General features: G+C 42.0%; 1 protein-coding gene across 1 annotated transcript in view; it reads right to left on the bottom strand.

Annotated features, from left to right (window-relative positions):
* Positions 1–19810, bottom strand: part of slc8a1b (solute carrier family 8 member 1b) — a 152882-nt gene that overhangs the window by 14095 nt on the left and 118977 nt on the right. The window contains exons 7-8 of the mRNA XM_034100353.2: positions 15239–15338; positions 912–1097 (exon numbers count right to left, since the gene is read on the bottom strand). Of these exons, the coding sequence (XP_033956244.1) occupies positions 912–1097; positions 15239–15338 (286 nt within the window). The remainder of the gene's footprint in view (positions 1–911; positions 1098–15238; positions 15339–19810) is intronic.

Genomic DNA, 19810 nt, shown 5'->3' with positions numbered 1-19810 from the left:
CCTGCATCCTGTGTCCTGGATCCTGGATTTGGAGTCGTGGCTGAATCTATCTCTACTTCTACTTCCCTGATGGCTCCCACAGGATTGTTGATATCCTCGTGGATTCATCTTCTTATTATAGACACACGCATTTCCAAACATTTGGACTACCTATGTTGTAAATGTATTATCTCTTCGATTTACACACGGCATCTATTGCACGTCTGTCCGTCCTGGGAGAGGGATCCCTCCTCTGTTGCTCTCCCTGAGGTTTCTCCCATTTCCCCTTTAAACTGTGGGTTTTCTCTGGAAGTGTTTCCTTGTACGATGTGAGGGTCTAAGGACAGAGGGTCTAAGGACAGAGGGCGTCGTGTTGTCATACTGATATTCTGTACAAACTGGGAAGTCCACTGAGACAAATGTAACATTTGTGATATTGGGCTATATAAATAAACATTGATTGATTGATTGATATATTTTGCATAACTTAATCTGTACATTTCAAATTGTGTAATATTTAGATACCTTATTGATATTTATACAGTATATATTTTCTACTGTATATTCATTGTTATTCTATATTTCTTTTATGTGTTTATATTTTTACCTCATGTGCAATGTCTGTTAACATGCTTCAGTAAAAAGAAATGCCGAATTGGGATAAATGAAGAATATCTAATCTAAGACATTTTGTTACACTCTACGGACACTACTAAAATAGTATACACTTACCAGTCAATATGTATGATGAACATGAAATAATCCAGTCATTAAATATGTCATTATTTGCCTGTTATGGACTTTAAGTTACTTCTTTTGATTGGCTCATGGTATTTGTAAGATATCGGCCTGCTAACCGCCGTCACCGGTACGATCATAGCTGGTCACAGTATGTTATGATCTATAATGTGTCTTGTCAGCTATGATCGTACCAATGACGGCGGTCAGCAGGCCGATCATACAGATGGAGACCACGAAGCAAGCCCAGCCGTTCCAGTAGTCTGTAGGCGGGACGAAGGCGAACAGAACCTTCCAGAACACGGTGAGGAAGTGCATCACGTAGTCGAAACATGACGGCAGCTTCTCCTCCCCGCACTCGTCATCGTCATCATCCTCTCCTGGGGAGAAGGAGGAGAGAGAAAGAGAAGGTTAGAGAGGAAGATTTCAAGGATTCATTGCTTTTATTGTCATTCGTGCATAGCTACAATGTAGTTATGTCGATGAAAATCTGAGGTCAGAGGCTCCACCAACAGTGCAACACAATAAAACAGATAAAATAGTGCAAGTAAATACAATCAAATAGAATAGAAGTAGTAGAGAGGAAGATGGCAGAGATTACCTTCACGTACCTGCAAAGGATTAAACACGACTGGTGGTTTACAGGCATCAAATTAGATAATTGAGTTCTCATTAGGATTAAGCTATTTGCACACACACACACACACACACACACACACACACACACACACACACACACACACACACACACAACACACACACACACACACACACACACACACACACACCACACACACACACACACACACACACACACACACACACACACACACACACACACACACACACACACACACCACACACACACACACACACACACACACACACACCACACCACACCATTAGCAGTCTGTGCACTCCTGCCTGCTACATTTATACATGAATAAACCAAACCTGCTGACTAGGTCAAACCAGTGAAAGAAGCCGTGGTCTTATTGATTTCACCCTGATCATTCACTCCCTGCATACTGAGTGCCCTTCCTTAGAGCTGGTGATGCTTTTAAATGCTCAAAACAACGCAAACCAAAAACCTCTGAACATCTGCTTGTTTATATGATTTTATTGTACCTTTTGTATTGACATATTTCAGGCAAAGTGATCCATCCAAGTGTTCAGAAATGTTTGATTTTTAATATTCAATTACAAGAGTTTTTGATTGGTTCCTGTAAAATCATACAGCTTTCTTCGAGGTGGCTTTCTTTCTTTAATTAGTTGTTTAAGTAAACACTTGAAGACTCCTCAATGATCGCATGAACGTCCGACAGGGTATTTAGTTTTGACTATTTGAATATGACGTTTTGGGAACGACAACAAAATCCAGAGGCACTCTCTTTCATGAACCCTTCAATTTCAGTGATGGATAAATTACCTTCTTTGGAAATATTTAATTTGGGACTGAATGCACGAATACATCAGCGTTGGTAAAACTGTCATAACAGATAATAAAACGGTAAATCATCTTCACAAAACCAAATTTGAAAACTGTTCTTCGAATTTTAACCACGTACTCTTAAAGTGACGGTCGCACAACTTTACGACAGTTGATGTCTCTGACCTTCTGTAAGTAACATATTTAAGTCATTAAACAAAAGTCACGGACCACATCCAGGCTGTGTGTTTTGCGATTACGATAAATTAGAGAGGGATTCAATGAAGATTAATGTACTTTACCGGGGTCAATGGTTTCCTTTGGTTACCTTGTTTAATTTAATTAAAAAGACATGCTTCCTTACAGCGAGAGCACTTGGAACAAATCAAATCATCAACTATAAAAGAAGGTGAGTACAGAGAGCAATAGCACACACACACACACACACACACACACACACACACACACACACACACACACACACACACACACACACGCACGCACGCACGCACGCAGCACGCACGCACGCACGCACGCACGCACGCACGCACGCAACGCACACACACACACACACACACACACACACACACACACACACACACACTTTACCTTACAGTAGTTCTCCTTCCTCCCACACACTCTGTAACGGCTGAATAGAGCCATTTCTAGCTCTCCCTCTTCCTTTCCTCTAAGTGCTCTTTTGTTACAGCCTTGGACTCTTTCTTTGGTCTTTTTGTACATTTCTGTTCCTGTGGGTATGGGTTTTAATTCTGTTCGTGGGTGGCCTAAATTCAAAATGTTCTGGTGATCTCTTTGGAATAATACTTACATTATACAATGACTTCACAGGTGCGCGCTTAACACAGGGGTTCCCAAACTTTGCCATGCCAAGGACCCCCGTATAGCATTATCTTCTGGCGGGACCCCCCTGTTGCAATTTTTTTAAATGATGTGTACAAGTGCCTCCCGATGGAACATGCAGTGCGTTGCACTACATTTGGGGCCTTCTGCCTGATCGAAGCTGTCACTCTGCTTTCTTTGCCTGTCATAGCCGCTGCCCCATCTGAACACACACCCACACAACGAGGACCAGTCAAGTCCGTTTGAGATGATGTACTGTACTCATCTAAAACTTGGAAATGTCTCTTCATGTGGTCCTACAGTACCTTCCAGTGCTTTGTAAAATAATATTTCCTCAACTAAGTTGTCTTCTGAAATAAATCTGATGTATGCAACAATTCTGCGACATTTGCTGCATCCGTGCTCTCATCCAGCTGCAGAGCGAAACATCCACTGGCTCTCACTTGCTCCAAAAGCTGAGCAGATACTCAGTTTCACTCTCAGTAGCGGCAGCTCGATTCTGATTGGCTTGAAGGGCGGTCGTGTGATTCAAAAACAAAAAATATGAAAAGATTGGCATCAAAGGACATAGATTGATAGATATGCAGTTATTAATAGCATCTAAAAAAAAGTTTACAAAAAATTAAGTTTAAAAAAAATTCAAAAAATCCTGTTTCCCTCAAACTTTGCGTGACCCCCCTGGTGCCCCCTGGCGGCCCCCCGCGGGGTCGGGGCCCCCACTTTGAAAAACACTGCGCTAACACACACTAGTTGTCAATTACATCTGACGAAACACATTACTTATGCCTGGGTTATGGTTGCTCTCAATGTTTTTTAAATACGAAATAGTGCTTCATTTATGTACTGCTCACCAGGAGGTCACTGTGTATTGGGAACAACACACACACAGTGCTGAGATTATTGTCCAATTTGACAAAGTGGCATTACCACAGGATTACAACTTCCTGGTCTGTCACATAATACCATTGGCTCCCAAAACACATTTCCCCGTAGACTAACGTTTGGGAAAGAGATTATATTACATTGCATTTAAAAGCTGACACTTGTATCCCAAGTAACTTTCAAAAAGTGCAATAAATCATGAAGATACAAAGTCAGAAAAGCAGATATATATTCGCTCCAAATAAGCCAGACCATTGTAAGGAGATAATGTTGTTTTTAGGTAAACCAATTTTCTAAAATGAATACTTAAATAACCCTTATTTTCATGATTAGCTCCTAAGACTTGCACTAATAGTTGTATCAAGAATGATGTCATAAAGTTATTGGTTATCTGTATTCACTAACTTTGAGTTACTGCTTTGGATATATCTATGAGCCCCTGCACCAAGATGTTCCTGAGTTTTGTCCTTCTCACTCTCTCCGTCGGCTTTCTTTCTTTCTATGCATGACTTGCAAACTCTATCTCGTGTCTCAATTGCTCAGTTACGCCGTATAGGCTACTGATAAAGTGGTCTCCCCTTCTCCTTCTTACACACTCTTTTCATTCTTGGTCACACTTTGCTGACACAGCCTTTTTATAATTGAATATGCACTGTCACTTTCTCGCTTCATCCCTCTAAATCTCCCTCATTCCTTCACAGCCTATTGTGACTCTCTAAATGCTATGGACAGCCTCCTCCCTCTACTTTGCCTGATCAGTCATCCTTGCAGTTTATTTTGAGACTAAGATGAAAGAAATGTAAAAATATTGTCCCATGCAACAATGAAAACAAGAAATGACATATTAGCATGCTAATGCAGCTGCTAACTCAGGGGTGTTCTATTGTGATGCACAGGAATGCTTACATGACATCAAGACATATCTAATCTGACACACACACGCACACACACACACACACACACACACACACACACACACACACACACACACACACACACACACACACACACAGCAATCCCCTCTCTCGCCCTCCAGAAGTGTTGGATGTGTGTTATCTCTTGCTGCTCACTGAGCGTGGCCACAGGGCCGACTGCAGCTCATCTCCACATGCTGCTAGCCAAGCGGGGTGTGTGCACTTGAGTGTGTCAGAGTGTATGGAATGAGCATGGACATACCACTGCCTTTTACACAAACACACATCTAGCGTCTCATTGATGCACGGACTAGCACACGGGGCTTTGAAACGGATGTGGACAAATGAGCTCCTGTGCAGAAAACTCCAAAGTAGTTTCAAAATTACCCTTCAATCACTTTCTGTTCAAGAATCACAGCCTTTGGATAAAAACATGTCTGTTTTCATACAGCTAACCGCAACCAGAGATGGGGTCGCTAAAGTTTCAAATGTTCTCTTTAGTTCAGTTTCCATTGTCGCATAAGACTGATCCAGATCCTGAATGTTTTCCTATCTGACCGTGGCTGTCCTCTGTCTCCTGCTATCTGTATATTTTGCGCAGTGTATCTCTGTTGCGTCGGCGTGTTCTCCTGCGTGTTGGCCATGTGTTGCACTGGAACCAGACACCGCAAAGACTTCAGCCGAGCACGTACGAACTGCGCATGCGTGAGTGGCAATAACTCTCCTTACCAGCAGGCGGCGGTAGTGTGTATTCGTCATTCAAAACAGGCAACAACCGGAAAACAGAGAAGAAGAACAGACTGCGTGATATAAACAAACACAAATAGCTGTGCGTTAGCTTCACATTAGCATGTGTTCTTTGCAGGTGTTTGTTGAGGTTTGATTATGACTGATTTTTAGTAATTAACGAAGTAACGCGTGTCGGGGCAATGTTAGTAACTGTAGTGTGATTACTGAATTATAAAAGTAGCGCGTTACACTACTCCTACCGACAAAAGTAATATTATTACAGTAATAATAACACCCAACTCTGACCGCAACACACACTGAATAGAAAAGACTCACAATTGAAAACAGGACAGAGGAAGGTTTGCCAAAAAGACACACACATACGTCACATTTGAAAACCCCGGCATATTTTTGTACCATCCTGGATTCATCAAAACATCAAAATGTCAATATGGAAACAAAAGCTCCCGACTGTACATTAATTCTGCCTTTGAACACATTTCTCTTCATTGTTGACTAAAACAAATGCAGTCTTTCTTCAAACTAACAGGCTCTGTCTTCAACCCTGACAGCTGGGTGACTCATTCTGTGTTCGTATGTACGGCTGTCTGTCAGAACTCATGCTGACACTTTTATATTCATGTTCCACTGCTCATGCTGTCATCTGGTCCGTCTTGGACACGCACTGAAATGCAACTTTTGTACCATCCTTTGAAAAGCCTCTGACTTTATTTTTATCTATACCGCTTTATAGGAGCCACAGGAAATGAGCCAGTCAGTTTGACTAGCAAATCAGTCAGTCAATCAATTCAATAATCAATCAATTCGTCAAACCATTCATTGATCAATCACCGCAAAAGATGCACATTGTGGGTAATGTAAAGCAAGCACAGATGTGAACTGCAATGAAATAAGGGTAACTTATAGTATTTAACATCAAATAGCAACACAACGTTTGCTGAGCTACTGTACTTTCACTGTACAGGGTATATGCAGGAATCCTGAAGTCAAATGTAAGACCTTTTTTAAGACCCTTTCCATACATTTTAAGACCTCAGCGCCACTTTGAGTTTTAACCGGTTACCTTGGCGACACACTTTACCTCACATTGACTATATACAGTATTGATTGTCCTTCCTCCTTATCTTCTAACCATTTGGACGCACACTTGCATTTCCCCATAACGATGTTTAACAACCGGCGTAAACGGACCTTCGCGCCATCAAGCGGTGAGCGTGCGATGTCCTGTTCAGATGACGTCCAATCCAAAGGGATGCCATCAATAAACTCCACAGAATCACACTACACACCTACGCCATGATTACATTCAGGCAGACTGTAGAACACAACCTCTTTGGACACTTTATATACTTATTGAAAACAAGCTACGAAATGTAATACCTTGGAAAATGCCGTTTAATACTTTTTAATAGCCTTAATTTTCGCTAAATTGATTTATCAACTTTTAATACTTTTTAAGACCCCGCGGACACCCTGCTGTTATCATAAGACAAACAAATGGAAATGTGGCATAAGGTTAACGTTGAAGAGGAGACAATAATTCCACCTTTATCATGTAAAGATATCCAAAAAGTGAAGAGTAAAAGCACAATTTAGTCTTCATATTCCCGTCCTTCGTCTCTTCTGTATAATCAGGTGATTTAATGATCCAGGTAACACAATGTCAGCTACCTTTATGCTACAAGGCCCTTTTTGGTATTTTTCTTCTCCTCTATGTTTTTCCTTGAACACCCATTACTTACGCACAGTTCCCTTGGGTGTGTACCTTTATATATACAGTCTATGGTGTGTACACACATAGGCAGACACAAACAGACATGTGTCCATAAATAACACACTCACACAGAGTAGCAGCGGATGCACAATGTGGTGTGGACTCAGTAATTAGAGAGCAGCGGAGTGTGCAGTGGTTGCACATAAATCTCTTTCTTACCCCTTTCTCCGTCACTCTCCCTCCTAACCACCCTCGCTCTCCCCTTGATTTCCTTTTCATTGATTTGTTTCTCTCTCTACTGTTTCATTGTCCCTTTGCTGGCGGCTGTGCTTTTAGTGTAACAGTGTAGTCAAAGAGAATACGTCCACCATGTTGCTGTGGATCAACACAACTGTAGACAGGGTAATGTGGATAAAAGGTTTCATTTTTAATTTCTCACACTTATTTGATGGACTGTGAAGGAAAAATGCAGTGCTCGCCTTTATTGCAGAGCAACCATTAAGGGTTTAAGGTTTAGTTCCATTCATAAACCCATGGTTGTAAAGATTTGGTGTAGTGTAAGTGCTGTTAAGTGATACTTTAAAGGGGGCCTATTCTGCTCAGTTTGAGGTTCTATTAGTATTCTGTGTCTCGACTCTGACATGTCTCCATGCTGTAATGTTCAAAAAGGTATTTTTTCTTCTCATACTGCCTGTGCTGCAGCACCTCTTTTCACCCTCTGTCTGAAACCAGAGCCCAGTCTGGTCTGAGTGGTTGACTGGCCGGCTCTGTTGTGATATGTCCCGCCCCTTAGGCTATCACGTACAATATGTTGGAGCGTCAGCAAAAAGAAGCACAAGTGATGTCATTATGTTACGGAGGTAAACAAAGGAGTTCAACGGAAGCGTTTCAGGCAGGGGGAGAGGGAAACATGCTGTATGTACAACTCCAAAAAGCACAATAGGCCCCTTTAAGTGATAGTTTAACTATTCGTTTTCCTGCATTTTTGCCTTGTGTAGGCTGTTTCAAAATGTTGGTTATGTCTCTCAGAAAGTAACGTGCAGCCTACGCATTCCCGCTAACAATACAAACACAAACTTCTTTCTCTTGAATAATTAAATGTAAATGTCAACAGATGCATGACGAATATATGAGTGTCTGTGCCAAACAGCTAATTGAAGAGCACACACTTAATCTCTCCCTGTCTCCCCGTGTTTATCTGGGGAAAACTCTCGATTAGCCATGCAATAAACACAAAGAGAAGAGAACAAGTGTCCACACACAATACCAGCACACTGGCATTTCAGAACAACGTAATGGCTAATTCAATGCAGGTGTCTTGCTTTGAAGCAAATGTCATGTTCTCTGCATCGTTCTGTGTGCATGTGTGTGAACATACAGTGGGGCAAAAAAGTATTTAGTCAGCCACCAATTGTGCAAGTTCTCCCACTTAAAAAGATGAGAGGCCTGTAATTTTCATCCTAGGTATACCTCAACTATGAGAGACAAAATGAGAAAAACTCACATTGTCTGATTTTTAAAGAATTTATTTGCAAATTATGGTGGAAAATAAGTATTTGGTCAATAACAAAAGTTTATCTCAATACTTTGTTATATACCCTTTGTTGGCAATGACAGAGGTCAAATGTTTTCTGTAAGTCTTCACAAGGTTTTCACACACTGTTGCTGGTATTTTGGCCCATTCCTCCATGCAGATCTCCTCTAGAGCAGTGGTGTTTTGGGGCTGTCGCTGGGCAACACGGACTTTCAACTCCCTCCAAAGATTTTCTATGGGGTTGAGATCTGGAGACTGGCTAGGCCACTCCAGGACCTTGAAATGCTTCTTACGTTGCCCGGGCGGTGTGTTTGGGATCATTGTCATGCTGAAAGACCCAGCCAGGTTTCATCTTCAATGCCCTTGCTGATGGAAGGAGGTTGTCACTCAAAATCTCACGATACATGGCCCCATTCATTCTTTCCTTTACACAGATCAGTCGTCCTGGTCCCTTTGCAGAAAAACAGCCCCAAAGCATGATGTTTCCACCCCCATGTTTCACAAGTGTGGTGTTCTTTGGATGCAACTCAGCATTCTTTCTCCTCCAAACACGTCCAGTTGAGTTTTTACCAAAAAGTTCTATTTTGGTTTCATCTGACCATATGACATTCTCCCAATCTACAATTTTGTTTCTGGTGTCCTTTGACAGCTCTTTGGTCTTGGCCATAGTGGAGTTTGTAGGTGACCAAATATTTATTTTACAGAGGAATTTACCAATTAATTCATTAAAAATCCTACAATGTGATTTCCTGGATCACCCCCAGGACCCCCATTCTGTCTCTCATAGTTGAAGTGTACCTAGGATGAATATTACAGGCCTCTCTCATCTTTTTAAGTGGGAGAACTTGTACAATTGATGGCTGACTAAATACTTTTTTGCCCCACTGTATGTGTAGTATGTCTTTTCATGGTTTTCATTCTAGCAGAAAGGCTGTTTCCAATCTCCACTGATAAACTGATCCGCAACAACAGATTTTTTGTTGCCACATGAGGCCAAAATGATTTCCCGAGGGCTTCTCCAAATCAAGATCTTAATCCAACACTTCAGACGGAGAGTCTGGATGAGAGCCGCGAAGGGAAACTCTAAATGTCTTCGGTCAAGAAGAAGGATGATTAGAGGTTTCTTTTTAAGAGATTTTAGTCTTGATTTTTATCTGATGGGTTTAAGAGGAGATAAGAAGGAGTGAGGCAGGATAACGGGGGGAGGGAAGGGAGAGACTGTGAGCCAGGGAGAGAGACAGAGATGAGATTAGAGAAAGCCAGCTTACCATGTGTATTAAATCCACCGCTCTATCAGTGACAGTGGACTTGTTCCAGCCGTTAGACCAGCCGTGTGTGTTTGAAGGGATGAGCCACCTAACCAGAGCGTGTCTCCCTTTGGGCTTATTGTGTATAAAAGTGTGTGGTGTGAGAGGTGCAGGTGTCTACCATGTGTGTGTCCACATAGTTGGGTCCACAACAAAACAAGCTCCTTTGAACATATGTCTGAATGTATTACTTGTATTTCTTCTTATTCTTAGATTAAATGTTATTCTTTTTTCAGGCAGTAATCATACCAGTATTTTTTTTAAGCCAATTCCCATCCATGTTGTTGCAAAGATTATTAGTTATCCATATACAGTAGAAAATGAATGTCAAGTCATTTTCCCTACACATTTGTTCCTTGCTGTTTTCATTTGTTTCCTTCCTTACTTTCAGTACATTTGTTTTTGAGATGTTTTGTTTTTAAACTATGAAAATGAATACTATCCTCTGGTTCCTTATCGTACCCTAACCCCATTCTCTTCTACATTCCCAACCTTCTCTTCTGTTATCTCCAGGCGCTCACACTGCTTCACACATCCTTGCACCCATCCATCAATAAGGGAGAAACCACCTGATCCAAGCCCAGAAGCAGTGACCCTGCCCTGGTCGTTATGTCAGAGCCACACACCCCACATTTCCTCCTTGTTTCTCCATCACAGGGCTAAACACATTTGTATTCCACAGGAGAAATAGTTACTCTCTGACCTGGCTCCTTTGTCTGGTAATTAATTGGGGGATGGTGGTAGAGGCGGGGGATAAATGGAAAGAGAGAGACGTGCAGTTAATGGGGATAATTGAATTTGAAAAAAAGGAATTTAATAGGGTTGGAACGACTCATAGCGAAGGATAAACCTACTTAATGTCATTTTAAATGACACGTCTATCGGTGCTGATTAACAGTTTCATAAAGCAAAGATAAGATGACATAAGTCATGGGACTTAAAATGTATTGTACCGTGCACTGATCAAGGCTTAGTCTGCAATGAGACCATAAACCCTACGTAAGCTAACATAATTGGAACCAGTCATTTAAGTCTTTCTGTGGAGTACACACCAGTAGAGAGACATGGAAGAATGATCAGTGTCTGAAAGTAGCAAACATTTGCACCGTGTGACTTGTTTTAACTTTGCAAAAACACAGCATTTCCCATGGAAAATAATTGAACTGAAACAATGTTTTTTTGTTTGTCGGCCATGTTTGAACAACTGTGCTTAAATACCTCATTCACACCAACGGTGTTTCAGGGCTGGTTCGGAGCTGGAGCTTGAAAAGCACCGGGTTTTCCTGTTCACACCGCAGCGGAGCAGCCTCTTAGCTCCGGAATCCGGTTCATTTCGAGCACCAAAAAATTGTCCGGCCAGAGCAAAAGCACCGCATACGTCACACTTACGTCGAGGCGGGGGGTAGGGGCGGGATCAACTCCTGAACAACAACAAAAAGCCCGCGTTGTATCCAGTGTGTACACAACGATGGAGAAACTTAACAAGCAGCAGTGGTCCACTGAAGAGACCAGCTACCTGCTGGGAATCTGGTCTTCCGAAGAGGTACAGAGGAAGCTGGAGCACAATCAGCCATTGTTGTTGTTGTCGGTGTCAGCTGTGAGGGGTTTCCACGCGGTTTGGCTTTATGAAAGCGGCATGCAAACGGTTTACGATCATGACGCAACGATACGCAATGACGCAGCACAGTCGGACTCTGGGCGGTGTGAAAAGAGCCATAGCTAAACCGAAGAACCGTTCTGAACCTGAAAAGGCTCCTAGTCACGGAGCTTGAACCGGAGTTGCGTTGGTGTGAATGAGGGTAAAAGAAGCAGTCTTCCAAGGTTCAAATACACACTGACAAACAGTGCTGGGTGTGAAGGAGTCTTGGTTTCATGTAGTAAAGCCCAGACAAGGAAAATAATAATGGAAATTATCATCATCATAATCCCATCTCACAATACCTCTAACCTGTATCTCTGCAGGTTTATCTTTGTTGTTTAGTCCCAATTACTATAAACGATGAATCACCACATTCATGTCACAAAGCACAGAATGACCTGTTCTCCTATTCTCTCAGCAGAGCAACTGACCTTTCTCTTAGTTCAAATCTCTTTGTGTTTTGTCTCCGTACATTCTGTCGGTCCCATTTCCAACAAACCAAAGAGAGCACCGAAATGTGTTTCCAACCAAATCAGTTGTTTGGCAGACAGATGTCTTCTGGCATAATAAGCTGCTAGTTTGATCTCCACGCGTCCAATCAGCTCTTCATCTCACACACTTGGAACTCCCCCCAAATCCAATCAGCTTTGATTTTTAAAAGCCTTAAAGAAACCAACCAATCTCCAGTTTGATCTGGGTTTTGAGATCTCATTTGGTTTGAAGACTTTTCTGTGTCTGACTGTGTGTGTTTTGGTTGTAAATATTGGTCATTGTGAACCTTTGAATACCTCAATCAATGTGTGAATATAATCTAATAAAGCCAGATATGTATGTGTGTGAGCCTTTTCTTTGAACTGAACTCACTCACACAAACACACGCACACACAGCACTATGTCAGCCTAGACAAGTTAATCCAAGATAAGAGAGCGACAGGCCTTTTCATTACGGGCATCAGCTCCCAAACAAAGGCTAGTTGACAGGCCGGCTAACTAAAGCACAAACAAACACACCCACACACACTGGATAAAGTTATTTGAAGGTACTAATGCGGCTGTAGACAAACAATGCTCTAATAGAAACCCAATTTCAAAGACAGCAGCAGCAAATTGGGTATTTTTTTCTCCAACTACGCATTCAAGGCGATTATCTGCACTATTTTGAATTAAAAGAAACACAAAACACGTGTTAGATAACTAATATTTTGCTCCATTTTAACAGCGGTTTGCTCCTTTCTAATAATTATGCTTCCTGTGGGAGCAGTTCATTAAAGTGTCACCTTGAGTTGATGTTCTCCCAGTTAGTCTTAAAGGTGGGGTAGGTAAGTTTGAGAAACCGGCTCGAGATACACTTTTTGTTATATTCCATGGAATGCTCTTAGCATCCGATAGCAATGAATATCTGAAGTGCTTTTGACAACAAATCCATAAAAATCATCTGTGGAAGCCGTAGCGCTGTAAAAAGCACGACCAATCATCTGAGCCGGCCCGGCTAAAGTAACTGGATGGCCTACCTGCCTGTCAGCCTTCCATCTGGGCACAGACTTACCTCGTGCCCTCATTGGTCATGTTTGTGTGTGTTGGAGGAGGGGCTCTGTGAGGAAGTGGCAGATTTTTTTCCGGCTGTGTATTTTCACATTCTAGCGCACTCGAGCTGGTTTCTCCAAAATTACCTACCCCACCTTTAACTGTGGAGGATTAGCTGAACAACTCTCCTTAATTACCACATTAAATGAAATGTATTAAATCCACACCTTAGTGTAAAAACAAGTCACCGGAGGTTATGTTCTTGAATTATTGTTTTATTACTGCATCGTTTTAACATTGAAGAGATGCAGTAATGCTATCCTGCCTACAGAGGGCAAGTTACTACAACTAACCAATGAACTGTGAAGATTCTGCAGTGAGAAAGAAAAGAAATCTTCCACTTTTTATTTTCTTAAGTCTTCTTAACCATCTTACTCGTTACATAAATTCTCTCTTGTTTCCCTTTTCCCTTTTAAGTCCTCATACACGCTATCTTTCATCCCATGCATTACGTTTCGCTTCATGCATGTATTCTCTTTTCCCTCTGTGCATGTTTCCTAAAGCCTTTATTTCTCACTGCAGGCGATCTCTCTCCTTCTACGTCAGTCTCTGCATAATGTATGGTCTCTCTCACACGCTAGGTTTCCTTATAGCTCCATCTTCACATGTACGCTGTTTCTCTCTGTTCATGGGACATTAACATCAGCTTGGCTTATAACAGATCCTGACAGAGACAAGACAAAGCAAACATGTCCCCTTTTCTCTCCTCCTCTCCATCCCATATACACACACATCTTTGTTTTTCTGTCACTGTGTAGAGAGGCTGAAACACACACAATGGCAACAACATAATCTCCCATCTGGTCAGTGTTCGTCTGTCCAAAACACAAGCCAGTCCTTTTTCCAGCAACCATTTGAAATCATAAACACAAACACACACACACACAAACACAAACAATCACCCCATGATCTGATGCAGTTGGGAAAATGTGTTCACATTCAAAATTAGATTTTTGGATGTATTGATCGCCACAACACACACATCAGAGGAACACACAGAGCTCAACATGCTATTAAACTGCAGCTGCTCATACTAAAAATTACACATCTGCTTCTTCACACACACACACACACACACACACACACACACACACACACACACACACACACACACACACACACACACACACACACACACACACACACACGCACGCACGCACGCACGCACGCACGCACGCACGCACGCACGCACGCACGCACGCACGCACGCACGCACGCACGCACGCACGCACGCACGCACGCACGCACGCACGCACACACACACACACACACACACACACACACACACACACACACACACACACACACACACACACACACACACACACACACACACCTGCTGTCCATTTCTTTGCTTCTGCACATCCCCCTTCTCTTTCCTTTTCTTACTTTCTGTCCATAACCTCTCTGTCCTTCCTCCCTCCTTCCTCTGTCTCCTTAATTCCTAGTCTTAATACTTCTTAGCTGTTTTCTTCAAAAGGAAGCAACTACGAGATAACACACAAACACTCCTGTACACACACACACACACACACACACACACACACACACACACACACACACACACACACACACACACACACACACACACACACACACACACACACACACACACACACACACACACACACACACACACACACACACACACACACACACACACACACACACACACGCACACACACACACACACACACACGCACACACACACACACACACTCACGCACTTTTCCTTACAGTAGTTCTCCTTCCTCCCACACACTCTGTAACTGCTGAATAGAGCCATTTCTACCTCTCTCTCTTCCTTTCCTCGAATATGTATAAGTGCTCTTTTGTCGAAGCCTTGCACTCTTTCTTTGGTCTTTTTGTGAAATCACACACGCACACACTCTTTCCACTGGTCTTACCTGCGCTCACAGTGATGGCCTCGATGAACTGGTCTCTCCAGCTGTTGGTTCCCACCAGCAGAGCCAGGTTGGTCTTCTTTATCAGCTTGTCCACCGTGTTCTGCCCGACAACAGAGGAATAACAATGGTTAGACAATGGCTGTTCACACTCAAGCCACATCATTTTATAAAATCATTCATGTGCATACATTTATTAGATTGCTTTACTCCATAAAACAAAACCAACACATTTAGTGACAGATTAAAGGAGAAGACAGCTGTAACATGTTCATTCCTTTTAAAGAGGCGATGGTGGGCAGGGACGAGGGGATTCATGGGAAATGCGGTCTTCCTGACAGATGCATAGGCCAATGTTCATCTCTACTCTGCGGTTGTGGTAGCATCACACGTCGTTCGATAATGATATTCAAATGTACTAAACCTCTTTACATACAGTTTCCCCCCTTATGTAACTTTTACAGTGAGAAAATACAATTTTATTCGATCCAAAGGTGTTCACAGCATTCATTCTTTGTTATGATTGGACCAAAAGGAAAACCAGACTCCATCTCTTGTATGGCGGCATCGTTAAAGGCCCTGTCACACTGTCCCGAAATTGACACCCGATGGACACACGAATATGGAATTGTGAATTTCGCACGAAGATGGCCCCGAACCACACACGAAGGCAACATTTACATTACATTTAAGACATACAACTGCAGTGAAAGTACCAAAAACAATTATGTTACAGTACTATGATACTGTACTGATATCTTCAGACTTTGTTCTTTACTTTATCCGTCTTTATATGTAGAAAATATTACGTTTTCTCCGTAATGTTGTTTCCATAACAACAACAATTTCCTGTCAACTGTCCTTCAAAATAATATATTATATCCTTTGTAGTTTCATAGAACACAAATTGGGTTATTTACATAATATGGTTACATGATTTTGTTGTGCAATAAAACAACCCGATGGACACACGATAAAGGAAAAGTTCAAATTCGGCTGTGATCGTAGCAACATCGGGCCATTCGTGAGGGCATCTTAAGCCTTCGTATGACCGCCGGCGGAGTTTCTCAGGCTCCGGCAGCAACTTCGTGAGCGGAGGCAAAATCTTTGGCATGCCAAAAAATTGCCGAAGGACCTTGAGAAGGTTAATTTTCGTGTTGAATTCGTGTGTCAATTTTGCCCTTCGTAAGGCCATCGTGAGGGCATCTTGTTATCATCGGTGCCATCGGGCATTCGCCCCGATCAGAGTGAGGGTGAATGCACCGATGATAACACGAAGATGACACTATTTGACAAGATGCCCTCACGAGTGCCTTACGAAGTTGCCGCTCACGAAGTTGCTGCCGGAGCCTGAGAAACTCCACCGGCGGTCATACGATGGCTTAGATGCCCTCACGAATGGCCCGATGTTGCTACGATCAGAGCCGAATTTGAACATTTCCTTTATCGTGTGTCCATCGGGTGTCAATTTCGGGACAGTGTGACAGGGCCTTTAATGAAATGTAAATATTCTAGCATGATTTTATACTCAATGACCTGTAAATCCATCAAAGAATATTTAATATATTCATTTATTTAGGATTTTAGCTAATATGGAAAATATTCTTCCCTCCTTCCTCTGTCTCCTTAATTCCTAGTCTTAATACTTCTTTGCTGTTTTCTTCAAAAGGAAGCAACTACGAGATAACACACAAACACTCCTGTACACACACACACACACACACACACACACACACACACACACGCACGCACGCACGCACGCACGCACGCGCGCGCGCACACACACACACACACACACACACACACACACTAATTAGCAAAGCAGTGGGATTGCACTTTCCCTTTTCTCCACTTCAGAGGGAAACTGGGATACTAATTGTGTTGAATGGAGCTTAGGGGTGTCAATAGTGCCACACACACACACACACACACACACACACACACACACACACACACACACACACACACACACACACACACACACACACACACACACACACACACACACACACACACACACACACACACACACACACACACACACACACCAGCAGCAGCAGCAGCAGCAGCAGCAGCAGCAGCTTAACTCCGCCTTATGTTTGTGAAGTGTTTATTTCACCCTACTGTGCTAGGTTTTAATAACACCTTCCTTCACATGCTGATATTTTTACCTCCTGGCTTTCTGTCTCATTTCCCCCTCAGATCATTACTTAAGAGAAGGACTGCAGTGAAATGCATATGTGGTTTTATTTATGTCTTTGCAAGTGGACACATGTGAAGCTGTGGGAGACTGAAGGCATCAGAATTGTTTTAGTCATCTGTCGATGGAACCGTGACAGCAATAATTGCTCAGCAGAAGGCAAAAGAATACAGTTGACTTCAAGCTGAGTCACAATACATTGCACTATGACACATGTCTTTTCTTTTTCCCCATTATGACTATTATTCTGACTAACCCAGCAGCATCCTCCAGGTTTGAAAAGTGATGCCAATGTGGAAGTGCCTTAAACCTGCATTCTCTATATTATCCAGCAGGGGGCGACTCCACTGGTTGGAGCAAAAAGTAGCCAGATTTTGTAAGAGTCTATGAAAAAAATACCCTACCTATTACGACAATACTAACTGATTTATTATATGATTATTGTCCCAATCCTAGTTTTTAGTCTTCTTCAAAACAGCATGACATTGGTCCCATTAAGAATGAAATACGATATAACGCAGGGTATGCTTTAAGGCAGGGGTGTCAAACTAAATTGTATCGCGGGCCACATTAGAATTATGGTTGCACTCAAAGGGCCGGTGATAATTAACTTTAAGACTATATAAATATACATAGATAAATATATATAAAATAATGTATTATTTTACAATATTTCCTCTGCATTGGATTATTATCGGATAGGGTAATAACTTCATAATTAACTACGTCTGAAAGCAGAAGTCTAGGGGAAATAATTGCAAGTCTCTTCAGTGCGCATCTCACAAAATATGATGCATTGTGGGACATGTAGTTTATGGGCAACGTGCTCATGTAAAGCGGCACGTAACCTTATAATAAACGTATTATATTCTTTGCAAGCTCTTATGGGCCACATAAAATGAAGTGGCGGGCCGGATTTGGCCCCCGGGCCTTGAGTTTGACACCCCTGCTTTAAGGTGTGGCTACCTTGTGAGAACCAGATTGCTACAACAGTGTTTTTAGATTTAGGTATTGTCTGTGTTTTGTCTAAGAAGTTTAACGCATTTGAAGTGTGTTTTCAGTTCATGAAAGTTCAATGTGAAATGTAGTCGCCTCAAAATGTGTTATTCAGTGTTCGGTTGCACATCTCTCGACCCTACCATGTCACTTCTGGTTACTAAAAAACAATATAGCGACGACTAAAAGGCCAAACTCAAGGTGTTCTAACCAATGGGCGACACCATGGCGACTATACACACACTTCTTATAGTCTGTATGGCTCCTGTGGCTCAGCGACGGAGATTCATTTCTCTATGAATAAATATTTTAAAGCATATTATAATGATCACAAATTAATAGCCCTTACTAAAAGACCCTTTCCTAATGCTCATCAGTTTTCTTTTTGAAAGAGTTATGTTTGCAATTGATGTTATTACAGCTCTTTTCATTAATTTAGTGGTTATATCGGTTGAATAACGCTCACAAAGATGTCGAAAGAAAACTTGAACTTCAAAAGAAACTTTCCATTAATGCAGCTTTCCTATTTTCTCCTGTAATCTGTTATGTCAGACACTTATATAACATTATACTCAAGTAGCTGCCAATGGGGAGTACTTCAGCTAACTGTAAGACAGGGTTACATGCTCACACTCTCACACACAATTTAATGTACAAAACGACTTGACAAAGTATAGCATCCCGACGAGTGGTTAGCTATTACTGGGTGTTATTAACAGCCTTTCTGTCTAGAGTGAGCGTGTAGGTGGAGTGGCAGCTAAGAACAGACGCACACACACACACACTTGCACATACACGCACAAAACATGGGTAATTACATGCACACTTAGCGTCTTAAGAGTCTGCGTGGGAGAGGCAGAGCATGCAGTACAGAGCTCAAACAATGTTCCCTGTATGTATTGGAACGGTGTGTGAGTGTGACATGTGAGGGGGGTCCTGTGGGAAATCAAAAGTTAAGTTAAGTTCTATTTAAGTCAGCAATTTAAATGACTGTTTTCTTAACCTACCCGATAAGTTGTGTTGGGGTATCGTTCTGTTTTTCTTTCCATTTACACAGTAAGAAAAACTGCAACCTTAATATAGGAGAACATATGTTTCCCATGATAAAGTAAAAGAGAATCTAAAAGGTTATTTTATAAGTTGATGAGAGACCTGTAGCTATGTTTAGATATCAAAAACTGGGTTGAGTGCACGTCATCATAAAATAATAAACTGAATTGGTCACAGAACGGTTTCAGAATGGTACATACTAAAAATACAGAACTAACAAAGGTTGATTAGACTGTAGCTTAAAGCATTCACTCCTGCCACATAGACCTCTGATAGAAGATGACACACACACACACACACACACACACACACACACCCCCCCCCCCCCC

This window comes from Pseudochaenichthys georgianus, chromosome 15, assembly GCF_902827115.2.
Source record: "Pseudochaenichthys georgianus chromosome 15, fPseGeo1.2, whole genome shotgun sequence".
In the NCBI taxonomy this organism is placed as follows: Eukaryota; Metazoa; Chordata; class Actinopteri; order Perciformes; family Channichthyidae; genus Pseudochaenichthys; species Pseudochaenichthys georgianus.
Note: the sequence above shows the minus strand (reverse complement) of the source record. Positions and strands in the feature narration are given on the sequence as shown.